Here is a 21,379-nt window from a genome sequence, read left to right as displayed (position 1 = left end):
GGAATGCAGTGGCCAGCTCACGGCCACCCCAGCGTCAACCTTCTGGGCTCCAGTGATTCTTCCACCTCAGCCTTCTGAGTAGCTGGAACTACAGGCACGCGCTACCACACCTGGCTAATTTTTTATTTATTGTAGACATGCGGTATTGCCAAGTTGCCCGGGCTGGTCTCGAACCTGCAGGCTCAGGCAGTCCACTCGCCTCAGCCTCCCAAAGTGCTGGGATTACAGGCTGAGTCACCAAGACTGGCCTGTTTCCAGTTCTTAAAAGGTAGACGAAGTAGCCAGTCTTAATTTTTTTTTTTTTTTTTTGATGCTTGAAATCCTGGAATCCATATCATGGAAGGTGTTCTGCAGCAGTCCCTAACCCTTTTGGCATCGGGGACTGGTTTTATGGAAGACAGTTTTTCCACAGACCAGAGGGCAGGGGATGTTTTGGGGATGATTCAGGCACATTACACTTATTGTGCACTTTATTTCTATCATTATTACATTGTAATATACCATGAAGTAATTATACAACTCACCATAATGCAGAATCAGTGGGAGCCCTGAGCTTGTTTTCCTGCAACTAGACGATCCCATCTGGGTGTGATGGGGGATGGTGGCACCTAAGACCTGTTGCTTATGTCCAGTCTACTCTGTAATCTCATTTTGGTTGCTGTCACTACAGAAAACTCTGCTTCACAAAGATAGGGTGTTGGAAATGGAACCAGGCTTTTCAGTGCTGATCTGACAGGAGGTGGAACTCAGGTGATAATGTGAGACATGGGGAGCAGACAAACTGCTTCACTTGCTGGTCTCCTGCTGTGCGACCCTGGGCTTGGGGACCCCTATTCAGGAGGGGAGAGTGGAGGAAGGTTGACTATTTAGGCATCTGCTACAGTGAATCCATGCAAATGATGATGAAGACTGAACCTGGGGTGGGGGGACAGTAGCAATAGAGAGACTGGATGGGCCTGATGTAGCTGTGGAATAGACTTCAGACCTTCGTTCTTACAGTTTATCACTCTCCAGGGTTATATTCGTTGTTGCATCTCTTTTCAATGGTTTCTACATGTTTGGTGTCAGTATAATATATAGTTACATGATTGATTTTTGTGTGTTGATCTTTTATCTTGTGACCCTGCTGAACTCACTTATTTGTAAGTTCAGGTATTTGGGGCTTCTTTTAGATTTCTTTGGGTTTTCTATGTGGACAGTTTAATTTTCTCTTATCCAATTTGTATGCCCTTATTTATTTTTCTTTTCTTTTTTTTCTTTTTTTTGCCTTATTGAGCTGGCTGTTGCTTTCTTTCGACTTCTTGTTCTGGCCATCAGTGATTAGAAGTCAGAGATGTTTCACAAATTGGCTGCTTTTGCCTGTAACACCTTGTGTGGGATAGTGTTTTCCTTGAGAAAAGATTTTTAGTTATTGATTCAAAGTCTTTAAAGTTTATGGGCTATTGGCTTTTTGTTTGTTTGTTTTTTTCCCCCTGCTGCTGCTGATGCTGCTGCTTTTGCTGTTGTCAGGGTCTCTGTCGCCCAGGCTGGAGTGCAGTGGCATGATCATGGCTCACCACAGCCTCAGACTCTCCTGCCTCAGCCTCTTGAGTAGCTGGGACTACAGGCGCACATCACCACACCTGGCTCCTTTTATTTTTTTGTAAAGAGGTGTCACTGTGTTCTCTAGGCTTGTCTTGAACTATTGGGCTCAAGCAATCCTCCTGCCTCAGCCTCCCAAAGTACTAGGATTGTAGGTGTGAGCCACGATACCCAGCTGGATTTTTTTTTTTTTTTCTCCTTGAGTCAGTTTTGGTAATACATGTTTTTCCTAAAATCTAGTCATTTCTTCTTAATTTTAAGATTTGCTTACAGTTGTTCATTCTGATCTCTTAAGTCTTTGGCTTATGTCTCTGTGAGTTCCCTTTCTTATGTCTTGCCGTGTGTATCCATGTAGTTTGTGGGCCCTGGGTGTTATGCTTTTTAAGGGTTCTTTGGTCTTCCCTTGCTCAGTGCACTTGCACAGAGCATTCCCCTAGAATTCCAACTCACCCCTTCTAATTGGCAGTTTCTAAGCTGCTATGCACTTGGTGTTGGATGAATCAAGTTTGCTTAAAGAGCTTGAACTTTATCATAATGTCATCCACATGTGGTACTCAGCAAATGTTAAATGAATATTTTAAAAGCCTTTTCAGTTTATTTGTTTCTCAACTTTTGACAGGTAAGGTTTTAATAAGCTAAAGTTTTAAAAAATTTTTCCTAGTTCTATAAAAACTACATTTTTATGTTACATTGTAATATGTAAAACAAAACTATGGTGTATTACTTGGAGTTTCCAGTCTATGATTTTGGGCAACATGCTTATCTTTGCATTTTCTTTCTCACATGATTAAAGGGTATTCTTATTTGCCTTCACCTCTCTTGGTACCCTTCTCAGATATCTTCTAAAGACTATATTAATTTTGAGATGCTTAAATTTTCTTTTTTCGTATCAGGGTAGAGAAGCTACATCAAAAAAATGGGAAGTTATCCTGATTGGGTTATTTCTTTTTTTCTTTCTTTCCTGGTTTCATTACAAGTTGTCAAATTATTTGAAGTCCGTTAGTTTTTGTTGTTGTTGTTTTTTTCCCAGACCTAAAATTTGGCATAGAAGACAGTAGTATCTTTAAGTTTGTAAAAAGATAGTAAATGTATTCTAAACAGTTTTAGATAAAAAGTAAAAGGCAGGTGTTGTTATTAAAACATTTTAATTCTTAGTCTTTGTATCTGTTGTGATTTAAACTGCTAGAGTTGTAAACTGGTTATCCTTCCTAGAGAAGGAAATGGTCCAGATTACGTTTGCTCACTTACCATTGGTAACTAAATATTCCTTGTAAATTATTAGCAGGATCACAATGAGCTCACTGTTAAATGATTTCCCAAATCAGAGACTTTTTCTGGATTAAGCTATCTACTAAATCCCTCAACTGAGAATTCTTTTACTTTGTTGGCTTTTTTGTTGGTTGGTTTTTAACCAGCCTTTCATATGAAGGGAGATTTGTGGGAAGCTTTGATGCCCTGTGCTTTTCCTTTTAGGAAGCATGCTGTATAGAGGCAGTGCTGACAGTACTCATCACATACAGTCCCAGTGCTTAGTACATTTGCTTGATTTGTGCAACTGAAGTGGAGCCTTTGTTTTCCTTCCTGTCACAAACATGTGCCTTCTCTTGCTTTGGATTGGTTGTATATCAGAAAGCTACCATTTTTGAGACCCTATTATATACTCAGCTGTACTTGCCTTATATCATGTTATCCTCCTAAAAATCCTTGTAGGAAAAGGGTGATTGTTCCTATTTTTAGATGGAAGGGCTAAGAATAATACCAGAATACTTAGATCTCACACAGCTAGTGAGGGCTTGAATTTGAAAGTCCTGCTAAATCTAAGGCATATGTTATTTATGTTATACCACAGTCTGCCAGTAATGCTGGCCAGATAAGAAACATTTCAATGAATGCTATATTTGTTAGTATATCACATAAAACATTTTCTCCATAGAAAATGAAGCATAACTTATTAGGGTTTTATGCTTTTCTAGTGTACAATATCTTCAGTGTACAATTTAAATTGTGGCTGTGTTTTATAGACTAAAAAGGAACTTGAAACTCCCCCAAAATGAATAAAGATGATATTCCTGGACCTTGCCCAGATGAGCTGTGCTTAGTTTATGTTGTAGAAGGGCTGTAGCTTCAATGGCTAAGGAACATTGAAATCGCCATAGTGTTTACTAGAAAATAGTGTAGAAGTTGGGAATGATTGATGGAACCTTCAGTCTGGCAGATATTGTACATTGGACGATACTGACATTTGTGGTGTGACACAGAAGAACAGAAAGGGAGAATTATTTTTAAAATGAAAGAAAAGCTAAAGATGCCAGATATTAGGTAGTACTGGTAACATTTTTAAAACCTCTATCTTTTGAGTCTCCTATGAGCCAAAGGCTTCATATGTACTATTTCTAATCCTCAAACCTAACCTGTGAGGTAGATATTATCCTTATTGTACCAACAGGCTATGAAGTTCACAACATTCTTAATTGGCAAAGCCGGAATTCATCCTCCCCCAGCCTCCCAAGTGTGAGTGTTTCCTTGCCTCTCTTGTGTTCTTTTCACTATGATGCTGTAAGCAAAACATCAAGTATCTCACAGGGGATTTGAGTTTAATAACAGGATTTCTACTGCCTGGAGTGCCCTCCTATAAATAATGCTGGAAGTGAGGAGTGTGTGAATAACATTTAAGAAATGGAAGTACAAAATTAAAGACTTGATTTTTACTAGAGGAAGAAATAGCCCTTAAATTGTGTTTTTTGGGGCAAGTATTGCTGTAGAGCCTATATAACCGGTGACTCTTAATTTAGTTCTGTGTCCTCTTTAAAAATTGATCACTATATATAGTGCAGAGAGAAATAAGAGGATTTTAAGCTTCATTCCTTGAAATTAGGCAGGTAGTTAACAAAACACATTCTTAACTGACCATAGGTTTAAAAGTAGTATTCTAGAAAAGCAGTAGAACTTAGTCATATAGACCCATTACCTACAATAATACCAGAACATTTCTTGGTGGTATATGGGCCTGCATAAAGAGTTACGGGTCTCACAGTTGATAGTCATAGAGTACAGTTACCAAAACATTCACAGTAGGCCTGTGAATATACTTCTTACTTTGGATTCTTTTGGTCCGACTGTTGATTGATTACTACTGAAATGAAAGGCTAGAAATTTTCTTTTGAAAGTGCATGTGCTTTTGTCAGATTTTCATGTTAGAGTTATACTGTATATAATAATTTGAGACACGTTCCATTTCTTTAATGCTCTCCAATAATTGAAAAGTTAAAGAAGTGATGTATTCTTTGAAGTTTTAAAGAACTTATTAATGAACTACAGTACTTGGTTAATACACAGTTCTAAAATTGATTCAAGAAGAGGTAGAAAACCTGAATAGGCTAATAATAGTGGAAGAAACTAAAGTCCAAGTTGTTATTAATCTCTCAGATGTATCACTTTCTACATCTATAATACTGAGATAATTATTACTTGTAGGGTTTTGGGGAGAAGTAAAATGCCTGGCATATGGTTATTCCCCAGTAACGTAAATTGTCATCACAGTCATTACTACCATTGTGATTCTTTTTTCAAGATTAAGCTTTCCAGAGGTTCACTTGAAAGATTCTTGGATTTATTTAACATTAAAAAAAAATTGTCAGAAGTTTTTCTCTTTTACTAGATTGATCCCATCTCTGACATAGTTAACTAAAAAAAGGAAAATACACTTTACAAGAAATAAGGGATATAGACACAGATGTGGGAGAGATTTTAAAATTATTTTAAGAGAAGATTATATACAGGTTTTGCATAAAAGAGAACATACAGAATGATACCAAAATATTAACAGTGACTATCTCCAGGTGGTGGGACTTAAGGTGAGGGTTAGATTTTTTTTTTAATGTTTCTGTAGTGTTTTCCTTTTTTTTTTTTTTTTTTCTCACTCTATAGTCCAGGCTGGAGTATAGTAAGTACAAGATTACAGCTCACTGAAGTCTCAATCTCCTGGGCTAAGGTGATCCTTCTGACTCAGCCTCCCAAGTAGCTGGGACAACTGGTGTGTGCCACCACACCCAGATAATTTTTTCATTTTTATTTTTCATAGAGATGGTTTTGCTATGTTGCCTAGGCTGGGCTCGAACTCTTGGGCTCAAGCAATCCTCCCACCTTGGCTTCCCAAAGGGCTGGGATTACAGTTGTGAGCCACCATGCCCAACCTCATGTTTCTTTTTATAAGAAATAGTTTCCAGTTGTGTCACATTATGCTCTGATGACCATATGCCCTTATTTTTTTTTTTGTAAGACAAAAATAATTATGTCCTTCCTACTTTATTTTAAAATCAAATTTCAGGTTCAGATATCCACATTGGTCTATCCTACTTTTTTTTTTTTTTTTTTTGAGTTGGAGTCTCACTCTGTCGCCCAGACTGGAGTGCAGTGGCTGCTCCTGTCCACTGCAGCCTCGACCTGCTAGGCTCCGACAATCCTTCCACCTCTGCCTTCCAAGTAGCTGGAACTACAGGCGCACGCTACCACACCCGGCTAATATTTTGATTTATTGTAGAGATGAGGTCTCGCCAAGTTGCCCAGGCAAGTCTCGAACCCGCGAGCTCAGGCAGTCCACTCACCTCGGCCTCCCAAAGCGTGGGATTACAGGCTGAGCCACCGAGCCCAGCTGGTCTATCCTACTTTTAACAACTCTGTCTTGTAATTCCTTCTCACAGGTCTAACAAATAGTTTTGTGAGTAAAGCAAACCCACAGTTACTCCATGAAGCGTTTCCAGCTATGTGTAGGCATATACCCTTATTTTTGGTACTTAAGATTACAGTCTTAAGAGTGTTCAGCTCTATTCTATTCCATAGAATAACTGTTAGTTTGGGTAAATATAATATTAAAGGTTTTATGTTGTATTACATCAGGGGTTGGCAAACTAAGGCCCATAGGCCAGATATGACCTACCACTTGGTGTTTTTGTACAGTCTAAGAGCTAAGAATGGTTTTACATTTTTAAGTAGTTTAAAAAGTGAGAAGAATGATATTTTGTGACAAGCGAAAATTCAGATTCGCCTCACCATAAATAAAGCTACATTGACATTCAGCCATGTTCATTCACTTACATGTTTGTTGCCTATGGCTGCATTCAGGCTACAGGCTACCATGGCAGAGATCAGAAGTTGCCAGAGACTGTATGTCCACAAAGCCTAAAATATCTTATTTACTATCTTTACAGAAAATGTTTGCTGAACCTTGTACTACATTAGAGAAACCTGTTTAGTTTGGTGTTTTGTCCTTTTTTTAAAAAAATGTTGCTGTATTTGGAGAAACCATCTAGTCTAGAATATGAAATTTTCATCTTAAAGAATAAGAGCATTTTGCTAAATATCCCTAAATTGCCATGCAGAAAACTATACCCAAGATAGTCTATAATTTTCAATTTTGACAAAAATTTCCCTTTTACTTAAGAGAGTTTTTATTTCCTTAGTTGTTTTATTTAACATTTGGCTATTAATTTTCATCGTGGTGAAAATGTGGCCTTTGCATAGTTTTTAGTTATGCACTGTATCGTGTACAGAAAAAAGTGTAAGTTCAGTCTGAAGACTAGCTAACAGGCAAAATCTATGTACCCTTTACCCAGGCTGAGAAATAGAAAATGATCAGTGATTTAAAAGCCTTCTGAGTGCCTCCCCCAATAGGCAGCCATTATCCTAACTTTGCTGACATCCTCTTGTTTTTATTATCTTTATTATATATGTGTGTATATATAAAAACATATGTTTTGAGGTTTACTTGCTTAAAAGATAAATTGATTCATTATGGATACATTAATCTGTTATCAGTTCTCTCTCTAAGCAGTATTTTTTGAGCATTATCTTTTATATTGGTGCAAGTAGCTATAATTTATCATTTATTCCATATAATACTCCAGTATATGAACATATACTATTGGACTAATGAGCGTTCACTGAGATGTCTCCATAACAGCCACAATGGCAACCTTTTCTAAACTGAATTTGTTGACTCTCTCCAAACTCCCACTTGCCAAAACTGCACTATCTCTTATGTCTTCTGTCTCTGAAATCACATTTCTCTGTTCACCCATTTGCCCAAGCTAGAAACATAGTGTCACTTTTGACACCTCCCTCTTTGTCATTCCCCGTTTTCAATTATCATTCTGTAGATTTCACCTCTGAACATCTCATAGCCACCTCTATCATCACCATCCTAGTAGAGCTTTTACTTGAACTCCGCAGTAGTCTTCAGTGCTGGTCTTCAGTGCAGCATCAGCATCCACCCTTGTTCTCTTGTCATGGACTGTGAGGCCTCCTTCTCTTGACTTCACCTTTGCTCTTGCTCGCTAGCCCCACTCAAATGACCACATTAGCTTCGGCCATTGTTCATGCTGTGCTTATTCCTGCTTCCGGATCTTTGCAAGTCCTGTTCCCTTGCCTATAGAACACGGTCCTAATGCATTCCTTCTTATCCTTCAGGACAAAGTTTTGAATTGTCACCTCCTGAGAGATGCCTTTCGTATTTTCCAATCCCCAATTTGGGTCATGTTTCCTTGTTCTATCATTAGGACTTTGTACAACTCTATCCTGACAATACTATAAATGTTAATTAAATGATTGTTGAAGACGACCTCTCATCTGATTCAGTCAGGACCAGTTGTCTGTAAAGCCTAACAAAACTAGAAATTATATGAAAAGGGATGCATACATTAAATATTTTACTCTAATGTTAAGAATATAACTATGTTCATTGTCAACCTTTTGGTTAAGGAGCCAAGGCCTTTTCCTTGAGACTAGGTCTATAGTTGCAGATTTATACTGTCTATATTGCAGAAGCCATGCCCATGCTGTTATCAACTAAGATTCCAGTTTGGGTTTTTAGAGTAGAACAGGAATTTAACTCTTCTAATGCATTCTGAGTTTAGAATCCTAATAGATCAGTGTGATATTTTTTCTATTTCTTTGAACCATTTTCTTGCTGATAAGTATTTCACTTTTATTGAGTATTTCAAAATCATTCAACCTAGTCAAACTCCCCACTCTCTCATATTTCATTAGGTTAATTAGCACTTCATTAAATAGCATAGTGACAATAATATAAATGGCACGAACAGGTTTGGAACCTAATAAAACTAAGTAAAAGTGTAACTCCACCAGTGGGAGCAGGCGTATCTGGGTATACTAGAGTAGGGGGCTCTGCATTGCTTTTGGTGTCCATGTACATGGTCTACTTTACTAATATGTTATGTGCACTGTAATCGTGTCACTCTGAGTTTAAATTATAGGATCTTTTTCTACACACAAAACATTTTTATGTGGTTCTATTTTATCTGGTCCAACTTAATATTAAGTGGCAATATAAAGGATAATAGTCATCCTATTGGATAATATGGACCATGTCACAATATGGTACATAAATAATAATGAAAAATAAATCACTTTTAAAAGACCAAATGATTCTTTAAGGGATTATAGCTGTGACAGCCATGGAGTCAGTCTTACTATTAAACATTGTGTTATCTTTTTCTAAAAATGATTGAAATGCCACCAGAATGTCAATCAAAACTTTAATCTCCTAAACTCCTCTTGTATCTAAATGTGACATAAAAATGAATTAATCAATCTGTGTGCCCTAATTCCGGTGTCCTAACCGAGAGACTTGCTTTTGAAAAGGTGTTTTGGTAACAGGCTAGATAGACTGATGGAGGAGGTATTGGAGATGGGCCATATTCTTCCTCTTTATTTGCTATGTGGCACGCAATGTCATCTTAAATCTTGTTGATTTTAGTTTATTTTTTATAAAGCATGGGCTAAATTTCATTGAAATGAACTCCTGGAACTATTTCAGTTACTTTGTTTTGTGTAAATTTTGTGATAGATATTACTTGGCATTGACTGTGCTCTTTAATTTTTTATATGTAAATTTTTGTAGTAATGGAATTTGACCTAATTTTCCATAATTCTAATTTATAGTTTATAATTTTTCAACAAAAACCTTCTAACTTACAAAAACATTATAAAGTCAGTTTTAAATTATGTTTCCTTGGAGGAAAGAATGACTTTTTAGACATTTGCTTTGGATGGTTCTCAAGATAGCTAAGCATGTACAGAAATGTAAAAGATTATAATGGACAATAAACTTTAATTCTAGAATCAATACAATTGAAATGTAACACTTTTTTTTTTTTTAACCCCTATGTAATTGTATATAAAACCAGGCCAGGCACCATGGCTCACACCTGTAATCTCAGTGCTTTGGGAGGCTGAGGCAGCAGGCTTACTTAAGCCCAGGAGGTTCAGACCAGCCTGAGCAACATAACAAGACCTCAACTCTACATAAAATCTTTAAAAATTAACTAGGCATAGTGGCACCTGCCTATACTCAGGATGCTGAGATGGGAGGATCCCTTGAGCTCAGAAGGTCAAGGCTTCAATAAGCCATGATCATGCCACTGTACTCCAGTCTGGGTGACAGAACAAGACCCTATCTCTAAAAATAAAACAAGGCAGGCACGATGGCTCACACCTGTAATCCCTGCACTTTAGGGGGCCAAGATAGAAGGATTCCTTGAGCCCAGGAGTTCAAGAACAGCCTGGGCAACATAGTGAGACCTCATCTTGGGAAAAACAAAAAACAAACATAAAGTAATAGATTCGTAATTTAGGGCACAAAGACTTTCAGCTCTAACCTAACCAAATTTTCAAAAATTTAACAACAAAACAAATAAAAGAACCTCAAACCTGACATTGTTAATATTAAGACATTGTTAATATTAAGCCTTCTTGATTGTTACATGGACAAGTTTATGAATCATGGTGAATATTTTTTCCTTCCCAGTATTAGAGTTGCCCACATCACATTCCCATGTCAAGAAAAATCCACTTTTTTCCCCCACAGAGTATTTAAGCATAATAGCCTTCCTTTGAATTAGAATATTTTGTCATGATGTAATCTGATAACATTCTCCAGATTTTAGGAATAGAGAAATCGTTAAGTTTTATGTTCTGTGAAACTGAATCAAGGGTTCAGTGTTAGAAATTTTCTTCTGTACCTAGCAAGTACAGGTGGTTTTTTTTGTTTGTTTTTTTAATGTCCTCATTTATACAATTTATGAAGAGCTGTATAAGCAGATGAATGGTTTTCAGTATGGTCGCTTTCTAAAACAGCCATTTTTCCAGGTATAATTTCCTTGTCAGAGAAATATCTTTAGATAACTATAAAATTTATCTTATAAACATGGAGAAGAGGGTCAGACTTCTTGAGTAAGACTTTTAGTGTCTAGGACGAGTATGGTTTATTGTCTTACATAGGGAGGCTAGGATCAGTAAACTTTCTGTGAAAGGGACTTGATAGAAAATATTTTAGGCTTTGCTGGCTACATGTGATCTCTACCAAATGTTCTTTGTGGAATTTTACTTCTGTTTTTGTTTTTTTTAATCCCTTTAAAAATTTAAAAACCATTCCTAGCTGGAGTCCCTACGCAGACAGGCCACAAGCCAGATTTGGCCCCTGGCCAGTAGTTTGCTGAGCCCTGCTGTAGATCAGTAATGTCCAATAGAAACATAGTCTGAACCATATATGTAATTTTAAATTTGCTAGTAGCCACATTTATTTCAAATGTAAAACTGTGAAATTAATATTAATAATATATGTAACCAATTATATCCAAACTGTTACATTTCAGTATATGGCACAAGCCACAATTCAAGGACTCGGTAGCCGTGTGGATTGGACAGCACCCTATGGTCAAAGTATGGCTCATGAACTAGTGCCAGTCTGCAGTTTGTTACCAGTAGGAATCATTCTGTGAAGTTTTTAAAAAGACCTAATAAATGGCTCTTCATCACCGACTGTTTAAGAGGCACTGCTCCAGACCCTCTCTCCTGAGATTCCGCAGGCCTCTTGTGGATGTGACAAAATAAGAAGAGAAGTGGTCGAGATGGTGGCAGATCCCACCAGCCACTACTCAGTGTCCTTTGCTTGTCTTCCAGAGCTACTGTTGGAGCCGATGACTCCAGGCGAGTAGTACTCTCTTGCTGTATTCTTGAATCGCCTAGAGAGCTTTTTTAAAAAATAGTGTCCAGGCCCAACTCTAGACCAGTTAAATTGGAATCTCTTGGGAGGGAGCCTGTGTCATGTATTTTGAACAGCTCTCCAGGTGATGAAATATGCAACCAGGGCTGTGGTACAGATTCCTCACCCAGGAAATCTGTCCTGTCTCCATTTAGAAAGAATCACCAAGTCTAGGCGGGGAACTTTCTAGATAGTAACAGTCATTCTCTTTAACAATAAAATTGGGACTTTCCAGTTAAATGTGTCAGATTACAGATGCCCTGGCACACACTGCCTGTAGTCCCAGCTACTGGGGAGGCTGAGGTGGGAGGATCATTTGATCCCAGGAGGTGAAGCCAGCCTGGGCAATATAACAAGAGGATATCCTTCCCACCCTGTCTCTGAAAAGAATTAACTCATTATCTTTACTCCATGCTGAAACCCCACTAAAATGAAAGTAAAAGAATAAAAAAGGTATAGAAGTCATTAAGTCTACAAGTAGAAAGCAAACAAGAGAGAAGACAGACTGGCCAGTGAATTTTGGGTGGAAGCAGGTAGCAAGAAATTAACACTGCTGAGAAAGTTAATCTAAGGGCTTGCAAAGGAGGATGTGGAAAAGAAGCAAACTAGTGATACTACTTACTTAGAAATTAGAAGAGCCAGGTCCTTCAGAAGGTGAGGGCACGAGTGGTTGAAAATCTATATGTGTCAGACCCTGGGAATCCTGTACCCTGTGCAGCCAGGAGACCATTGTTCCTTTACCTCAGTTACAGCTAGAGGTTCAGAGCTTGGGGAGATTCAACCCGAGAGGTTTAGTCATAGCCAGAGTTGAGATTCCTTTTGAAAATAAGGACATCTTTTGAAAAACAGGAACTAAATGAAGGGATCAGGTGAAAATGAATATTGAGGTTAAAACCTCACCATTCCCCTCCCCCATTCTCAGAACATGGCAGCCAGGAGGTTAGAGCTTTTCTCTCTGGGTTAATTCACCAGCCAGGAGGCAGAGCTTACAGATGCTGAATTGTGTGGAGCCCCTGATACACAAACCATCACCCTGGAGTAAATCCAACCAGTTGACAAACCCCACCTATGCAGGCAGAGCTTCTAATCAGCATTTTAGTGCTGATGGGCAGCCAGGAATCCTCAGACACCAGTGAAAGCCTCTAAAATGAAAAACAGAGGCCTAAAGATTCAAAATAAAAAGTCCTGAGAAGACACATTAAAATATTTAGGTGTTAAAAAAATGAAAACGAAGAAAACAGTATCCTCAGAGAAATGAGATGGTGCATCCAGGAAACTGGAATAGGATACTGTTTATTAAAGGGAACACTGAGAACAAGAAAGTGATCTTGGAAATTAAAATTGTGATAGAAAAAATTATAGCTGCAATAGAAGTGTTGGAAAGTGAACCTAAGGAAATTTACCACAAAGTAGAAAGGGAAGAGGAATGCAAAACAGAAAGAAAAGACAGGGTGATCAGAAGATGTACATGGAGGTCTAGTGTCTAGTGAGAAGCACTTTCAAAAGGGAGGTGGGGGTAGTGGGGAGAACATTAGAGGGACCACAGCAAATGAGAAGAAAGCCCACGCCAAGGAGAAGGAGCTATGATGTGTCAGAAAATAAAAACAAGTCACATCCTGAAGACTGATAACTAGTGTAGTGTTGAGCTTTTCAACAGCTACATACTAGAAAGCTACAAGCAGTGGGGTAATGCCCTCAAAATTCTTGAGAGTAATCGTTTTTCCAACCTGGAATCTTATTCTGAAAGAATAAAAAACAGGGTGAAATGAACGTTTCCATGAGAGAGGTCAAGGAAATTGCTAGTATAGGGTAAAAGAGAGTTGTAGGACACCACAGGTAGACACTGTTGACCTCAGAGAGTTGTGTTACAATTCTGTTAAAGACTGTGGGGGAAGAATGCAATAGGAACAGAAAACCAAGCAAACAAAAAGAGAGAGGTCCTCCAGGAAAAACAAATGATGCCCAAGAAATGGAAAGTGGCTTTACCTATACAACATACACATGGTTATGATGAAAACACTAAATATTAGTTTAACCAAAAAATGTACCTTTAACTATTTGTTGTTGTTTTATTTTTTATTTTAAAGATGTAGGCTACAATTCAGGGTTAGGTATACAAATGTTCATTATACAGGTACCCTTGATGATGAGGTGTGCCGCTCCCTCCCCTGGCAATTTCCCTCTGCCAATCCCACCCCCCACCCTCTCCCAGCAGTCTCCCACTACTGCCAATCCCTGTCTTATAGTATTATGATAATTGTTCAAGGTTCACTTATGAATGAGAACATATGGTACTCTGTTCTTTACCTTTAACTGTTTTGAGGAGGAGGAGTAAGGAAAAATAAATACTGAAGCTGTGGTTAAAACAATATAAAACCTTCATCTTCCATAGTGTAAAGTCAGTAGATAATGTCTAAAGCTGAAAAATCAACAAATAGCAACATGCATATGTTAGCTAGAAATGGTGAGGAAAATACCAGCAGCCACAGCCAAAAGAATTGAAAATAATTTCCTTGGTTCCCTGAGAATGGGAATCAAGGATAGGCAGGCGGTACTGTTTTTTGTTAGAAGCTTTGTTAGTAGTATTAGACATGGAAACTATAAATTTATAGATTAGGTCAGAAAAATAAAAACAACTTGAAAGAAATGAGAAGAAAACAACTAGGAAAGAATGGAGCTAGGCTAGTAGAAGAGCACACCTACAAAGAAAACAGAGTCATAAAGAGTGTGGCAGGAATTCAGGTATGTTAAAGGGACTATGAGCATGGAACTGAAATCTTAATTTAAGAAGACGTGTTAGCAGGGCATGTGAACGGTGTCGGCCTCAAAAAAGACTTCCAAGAAAAAAGTTTTTGCAAGAGGAAGGAGACAGGATATTCTGAGATAGACTTTAATGAGACTTCATAGATCCATATAATAGACTTTTTAAAAAATTATTTTATTTTTAAAATGGGTACAAATGAGGGTTGGGTACATACATGGTCATCATACAGAGTAAAGTGTGGGTACCCTTGCTGATGTTATGTGTCCCCCCCCGCAGTGTCCCACTACTGCCAACCCCTTTCTTATGATAAATGTTCAAGGTCCACTTATGAGTGAGTACATGTGGTACTCAGATCTTTGTTTCTGTGTAAGATCACTGAGTATTATAGACTCTAATTCCATCCAAGTTACTGCAGAGTTCATAATTTTGTTTTTCGTTACAGCTACATAATATTCCATCATGCAAATGTCCCACATTTTCTTTATCCAGTCTACTTTCAATGGGCAGCCTGGTTGGTTCCATGTTTTTGCTATTGTGAATAATGCTGCAGTAAGGCATACTTGTGCAGGTATCTTTATTATAGAGTGATTTGAGTTCCTCCGGGTATATTCCCAGAAGGTGAATTGCCAGGTCGTATGGAAGGTTGATAATCAGAGTTTTTAGAAATTGCCACACTATTTTCCAGAGGTTGTACTAGTTTATATTCCCACCAACAATGTAAAAGTGTTCCCTTTTCCCCTCATCCTCTCCAGCATCTGTTGTTTTTTGAGTTATTGACGATGGCCATCCTGACTGGAGTTAAGTAGTATCTCAGTGTGGTTTTAATTTGCATCTTCTTTGATGATTAGTGAGGCTATCCTCCCCCCTCCCTCCCTCCCTCCCTTCCATCCTTCCTTCCTTTCACCTTACTACTCACACTGCATCTTCAAAATCATAGATAAAATTGGACACATTGTAAGGTAGGGAGGGGTAATATGGGGTTTTTATAGGTAATTAACCTGCAAATCTTAGCATAGCAGGGAAGGGGTTAAGTGAAATTGGGGAGATTACCACTACCACAAGGTAATTGCAGTGTGTTACATAAGTGTGGACCTGGTTCTAACTTTGAAAAGCTAGATAGAAGTGCGCTTCAACAATACAGAGCATATTTTGTTTTTGTAATAGTCAGAGTAAGGAGACAGAAATCAATGTGGGTATGAAATTAGGTTGACGCATGGGAAAAAGAATGTTTAATTTGGGGGGGGGGCTTATTTTCTTCCACCTGAACTCAGCATATTCTCCCTGAAAGGAAATGGGAAGTGAGGACTGGCTTGAACAAGGTCAGTGCTACTGAAGGGCCTGGTGGCCTCACCGCCCCACCCCCACCCCAGGACATTAGCCGTCCCTTTAGAGAGCGATCAGGCAAATTCTTGACCGGCATCACTGAAATTCCCAGTGAGAGTGGGTACTGCCTTTTCTGTCTTCTCATGCCACTCTGATTTGTGTATTTTTCTCCTTTTCCTGTTTTGTCTTTAGATCTTATAATCGATGGATAAAGTGGGGAAAATGTGGAATCACTTCAAGTACAGGTGTCAGAACCTCTTCAGTCATGAGGGAGGAAGCCGTGGTGAAAACATGGACGTGAACGCCAACCGGTGTTTGTCTGTCAAAGAGAAAAGCATCGGTGTAGGAGACTCGGCTCCTCAGCAACAGAGCAGCCCCTTCAGAGAAAACACTGCCTTCCAGCTGGGAGTGAGCCCATCCAAGAGCTCTGCAAGGAGAAGCCAAAACTGTGCCGCTGAAATCCCTCAGATTGTTGAAATAAGCATTGAAAAGGATAATGATTCTTGTGCTGCACCAGGAACAAGACTTGCACGAAGAGATTCCTACTCTCGACATGCTCCGTGGGGTGGGAAGAAAAAGCATTCCTGTTCTACCAAGACCCAGAGTTCATTGGATACTGATAAAAAGTTCGGCAGAACTCGAAGCGGACTGCAGAGGCGAGAGAGGCGCTATGGCGTGAGCTCCGTGCATGATACAGACAGTGTTTCCGGCAGAACCATGGGGAGTCGCTCTCTCCGCCAGAGGCTGCAGGAGACTGTGGGCTTATGTTTTCCCATGAGAACTTACAGCAGGCAGTCAAAGCCTCTCTTTTCCAATAAAAGAAAAATACACCTTTCTGAATTAATGCTTGAAAAATGCCCCTTTCCGGCTGGCTCAGATTTAGCGCAAAAATGGCATTTGATTAAACAGCATACAGCCCCTGTGAGTCCACATTCAACTTTTTTTGATACGTTCGATCCATCTTTGGTTTCTACAGAGGATGAAGAAGACAGGCTTAGAGAGAGGAGACGGCTTAGTATCGAAGAAGGGGTCGATCCCCCTCCCAATGCACAAATACACACATTTGAAGCTACTGCACAGGTTAATCCGTTATATAAACTGGGACCAAAGTTAGCTCCTGGAATGAGTGAAGTAAGTGGGGACAGTTCTGCAATCCCACAGGCTAGCTGTGACTTGGAAGAGGATACAACCACCCTGTGTTTGCAGTCGCGCAGGCAGAAGCAGCGCCAGGTGTCTGGAGACAGCCATGCCCACGTGAGCAGACAGGGTGCCTGGAAGGTCCACACGCAGATTGATTACATTCACTGCCTCGTGCCTGATTTGCTTCAGATCACAGGGAACCCCTGCTACTGGGGAGTGATGGACCGCTATGAAGCAGAAGCCCTTCTCGAAGGGAAACCTGAAGGCACGTTTTTGCTCAGGGACTCGGCCCAAGAGGACTACCTCTTCTCTGTGAGCTTCCGCCGCTACAACAGATCCTTGCATGCCCGAATTGAGCAGTGGAATCACAACTTCAGTTTCGATGCGCACGACCCGTGTGTATTTCACTCCTCCACTGTAACAGGACTTTTAGAACATTATAAAGATCCCAGTTCTTGCATGTTTTTTGAACCTTTGCTTACTATATCACTAAACAGGACTTTTCCTTTTAGCCTGCAGTATATCTGTCGTGCAGTAATCTGCAGGTGCACTACGTATGATGGAATTGATGGACTCCCTCTCCCATCGATGTTGCAGGATTTTTTAAAAGAGTATCATTATAAGCAAAAAGTGAGGGTTCGCTGGTTAGAACGAGAACCAGTCAAGGCAAAGTAAACTCTCCTGCCCAAAGGGTCTGAACTGGGTCTACTTTCATGTGCATCAGACAGTACACCTATAGCAAGCACACATATCAGTGCTAGGTTTCTTCACACAGTACGTAGGGTGTAAGTGTTAGTGTCTGTCAGATGCAATCTGCGTTACTTATCCAGATAAACGTGGTGCCTATTGGAACAACAGGGGAGAGAGCAACAGGTGTTCAGTAAGACGACAAAAACACTTTGCCAATTTAGCTACCAGTTTGGTTTTTAATGGCTGTAGTAATTGAGTGAGGCAACTCTGGGGCATTTGCTATGAAGAATTCTATTTCTTACTGAAGAACACATTATTAATATCGGATGAGTATTTCAACAGTGTGACTAATGTTTGAAATTATTTTTTCTAAGAACTTTTCTATAACCTTCCAAAAGTAGTGATGTTTGTAGTTACTATAAATCAAGCTTTGGAAGTCCAAATAAATAAAAAACTGCCTTCCTTTTAGAGAAAAAATGCAATTTTCTGGCCACAAGGGCATAGTGCAGTTCACGTAAGTGTTGATGTAGGTTATAGCAGGCTCCTTTGTCTTCTGCAAAAGGTACTGTTAAGTAAACCAGGTTTTCTAGATAGTTCTTAAAAGTTTAGACTTAGAAAGTTAGCAGTAGAATTTTATTTAAAGGCCCTAGGCAGTAACTTTTTGAAGTGCTTTAACTTGAAACAGGTATTTGGAATAGCTGCTGCAATGTAGTCCTGCTTGTATTTTGTTTTTTCATTTGACGTGCAGTCTAATTGTTGTTTCATAAAAGTTGAATCTTTTCCTATGCCTGTGATGCGTTTGTGAACCATGAAGAAAATGAAACTAGAAGTTGCCCAAACAAGTCAGATAATAGTAACTACAGTGGTTGCTGGTGTTGAGATTATTTTTAAACTGTAAGAATCCAGATGGAAATATTTATCTCTTCATTGTAACTCTCCTAGCTGAGTTGCTTAAGTCTAATTTATAGAGTTTCAGCACAGTTAATTCTTAATGGAAAACTGAAACCTAAATTGCAGATTTAAAAGGTACTGTACGACCGTTATATCTGTAAATAACTTTACTTAGCACCTTTTTGTCACTTAGAAAAATATGTACTACTACTTGAGTGAGCTCTTTTGGAAGTTATATCAAGTTCTAGTGTTTGCTTCTTAGTAACTGAACTGAGTTTACAGTTCCGTCCTAGACATTTTGCACTAAAGTAGCCAAATTCATTCTTGTGTCTTTTGTTAATAAGCTCTGTACCACTGGTGAGTGCTCCCTAGTTTCCTTACCTGCTGCTACAGAATGTTACTTTACATCCCTATGGCTATTGCCAAGGCTACAAAACAGAAAAGCTATATTTGTATGCAACACTAACCTTTTGACTGCTAATGTATGTTTCTGCTTGCTGTGCCTTGTTATGGCTGCTTTTTTGTGCTAATAAAGTATGTTTGGTGTTCTCCTTGTATATCTGCTATTTTATACATTTGCAACAGTTTATCTTGTAAATGGAATAGTTTGGGGTTTTTAAACAAGTATTAACTGGCAACCTGCTCTAGTTAATGCAGTTACTGTACAGTCTAATAATGACTTATCAGAATAAGTTAACTCTAAATTTAATGCTCTACATCTATCAAACATAATCACATATACTGTGGAACAGTATTTATAGTTACTGCAGATTACTGTACAGTTTAGACAGTTTAGGTTTATAACAAAACTAACAGAGAAATAATAAACCTATTGATTTCTCTGCTTGTAAGTGAAAGATTGAAATGACATAGCAAATGATTATCTGTAACCTCCCTTTGCATAAGAAACAGGTTAAATGAAGTCTTGTGAACTGATAATACATCGGTACCATTTATTGGTTTGGGGACCATTTTAATTGATAACAAATGCCCAAAATATAGAACTTGTAACCAAAGACTTGTCCATTTTAAAGCAAAATGGGGATCGAAGGGACTTGCAGTTTGTGACATTTCTAATAAAAGTCCCTGAAGAACATATACCAAAGTGTTTGAGAACTTCATCCAAACCTACTTTTAAAGCATTATGTGCAATTAAGTTGTTATGACATAATTATATTGCATAAATGTTGAGTCTGTTTTCTTGAGCTTATAATGTACCTGGAAAATAAACCTCTTGAGAAAAAAACAAAGTTCATACTGATTATTGAAGAAGGACTATATGTGCGAGCAAGGTCGTGTTTTAGAAAGGAAACTTGAAACTCCAAGAAAGCACTTGATGTTTTTATATGCTTGTCGCAAATTGATGTTCTAACTGTAGTTTCAGAAAGTATTAATGCTTTTATGTATTTCAGAACTTTCATATGTTAAATGGAAATTGTTTTGAATGTGTAACTATTTGAGTTTATGTAAGCATGTGTATACTGTGCTAAAGGTCATTTGTGTTTCAGTTTGTGTACAATATTAATATGCAACTTTTGGTTTAAAATTTTTTCTTAAAATATTAGTGGCTTACATTTTAAAAAGAAAAATCACCAGCATGAAATTGCACCTAAGTCTATATTCACTGTGTCCTTTTTTTGAGTTCCATTGTAACCTGTCAACTAAATGTGAAGTTCTTACGGTCTTTTTTGAAGTGCATTTTAATACAATCTAGGAAATTCTTCCGCAGCTGGGACATATCTTCATAGTGAAGTAATTAACCCAAGAAAAGGTTGCTTCGATTCATATCCATTCTCATTCATGCTCTCCCTTCCCCTACACACACACACACACACACACACACACACACACACACACACACACCCCTCTTTATATATGTGTGTGTGTTTAAATACATGTATATACATTATATAATGTATACGTATTTACACACATGCACATTTATGGTGTTAGAAATTACTTTAGACAGCATTACCACCTGGTTTAAAATTACTTAGAGGCCTTATTCCATAGCTATTAAATGAGAAGCATTTTTGTACCAAATTTTATTATCTGCCTTGCTACTACTATATAATTTTGTTTGTCAGATAACCTTACAAACAAAGAACTCATCAGTATTTTCTTTTCTGGTTAATCACAGTAAAAAATTTATTTGAAGAAATAGCTTGGTTTAAATGCAGTCATTAAGAGTCATGATTAAGCTGGGCTCAGTGACTCAGCCTGTAATCCCGTGCTTTGGGAGGCTGAGGTGAGTGAATTGCCTGAGCCCGAGGGTTTGCGACCCACCTGGGCAACTTGGAGAGCCCTCATCTCTACAATAAATCAAAAATTAGCCAGGTGTGGTAGTGTGTGCCTGTAGTTCCAGCTACTTGGAAGGATCGCCAGAGCCCAGCAGGTCGAGGCTGCAGTGGCCGAGAGCAGCCACCGCACTCCAGTCTGAGTGACAGAGTGAGACTCCAACTCAAAAAAAAAGTCATAATTAGGCTGGATGAGGTGACTGACACCTGTAATTCCAGCACTTTGGGAAACCAGGGTGAGAGAATTACTCAAACCCAAGAAGTCAGGAGCAGCACAGGCAACATAACGCGACCTCATCTCTGCAAATATAGAAATATTAGCCAGGCATGGTGGCATGAGCCTGTAGTCCCGGCTACTTTGGAGGCTGAGATGGGAAGGTCACTTGAGTCCAGGAGTTCAAGGCTGCGGTGAGCTGTGATCTCTCTCTAGCCTGGGTGACGGAGCAAGATTCTGTCTCCTTAAAAAAAAAAGTCATAATTTATATTTCTTAGACAAAAGTTGAGCTCAAATAATTCTACACAAGCCAATCTGTGTTTTTGTGTTCTTTTATAAGATTTATAATAACCTGAACCACAAAGATTGATACTTTAATTCTAGGCTTCATTTTGACAAAATCCAAAGCTTAGGAACTT

General features: G+C 38.6%; 1 protein-coding gene across 3 annotated transcripts in view; it reads left to right on the top strand.

The window, feature by feature from the left end:
* Window positions 1-20,069, top strand: part of SOCS5 (suppressor of cytokine signaling 5) — a 57,879-nt gene extending 37,810 nt beyond the window's left edge. For 2 of the 3 annotated variants that reach the window (XM_008071685.2, XM_021719400.1), the window contains exon 2: window positions 15,921-20,067. In XM_008071685.2, coding sequence (XP_008069876.1) covers window positions 15,933-17,543 — 1,611 coding nt within the window. In that variant the 5' untranslated portion in view covers window positions 15,921-15,932 and the 3' untranslated portion in view covers window positions 17,544-20,067. Of the gene's footprint in view, window positions 1-15,920 lie in introns of all 3 variants that reach the window. The other variant, XM_021719402.1, reaches the window with a different exon arrangement.
* The last annotated feature ends 1,310 nt before the right edge of the window (window positions 20,070-21,379 follow it).

This window comes from Carlito syrichta, unplaced genomic scaffold, assembly GCF_000164805.1.
Source record: "Carlito syrichta isolate Samal-C Ts95f unplaced genomic scaffold, Tarsius_syrichta-2.0.1 Scaffold314622, whole genome shotgun sequence".
Lineage (NCBI taxonomy): Eukaryota > Metazoa > Chordata > Mammalia > Primates > Tarsiidae > Carlito > Carlito syrichta.
This window is presented reverse-complemented; position numbering and strand designations above follow the sequence as displayed.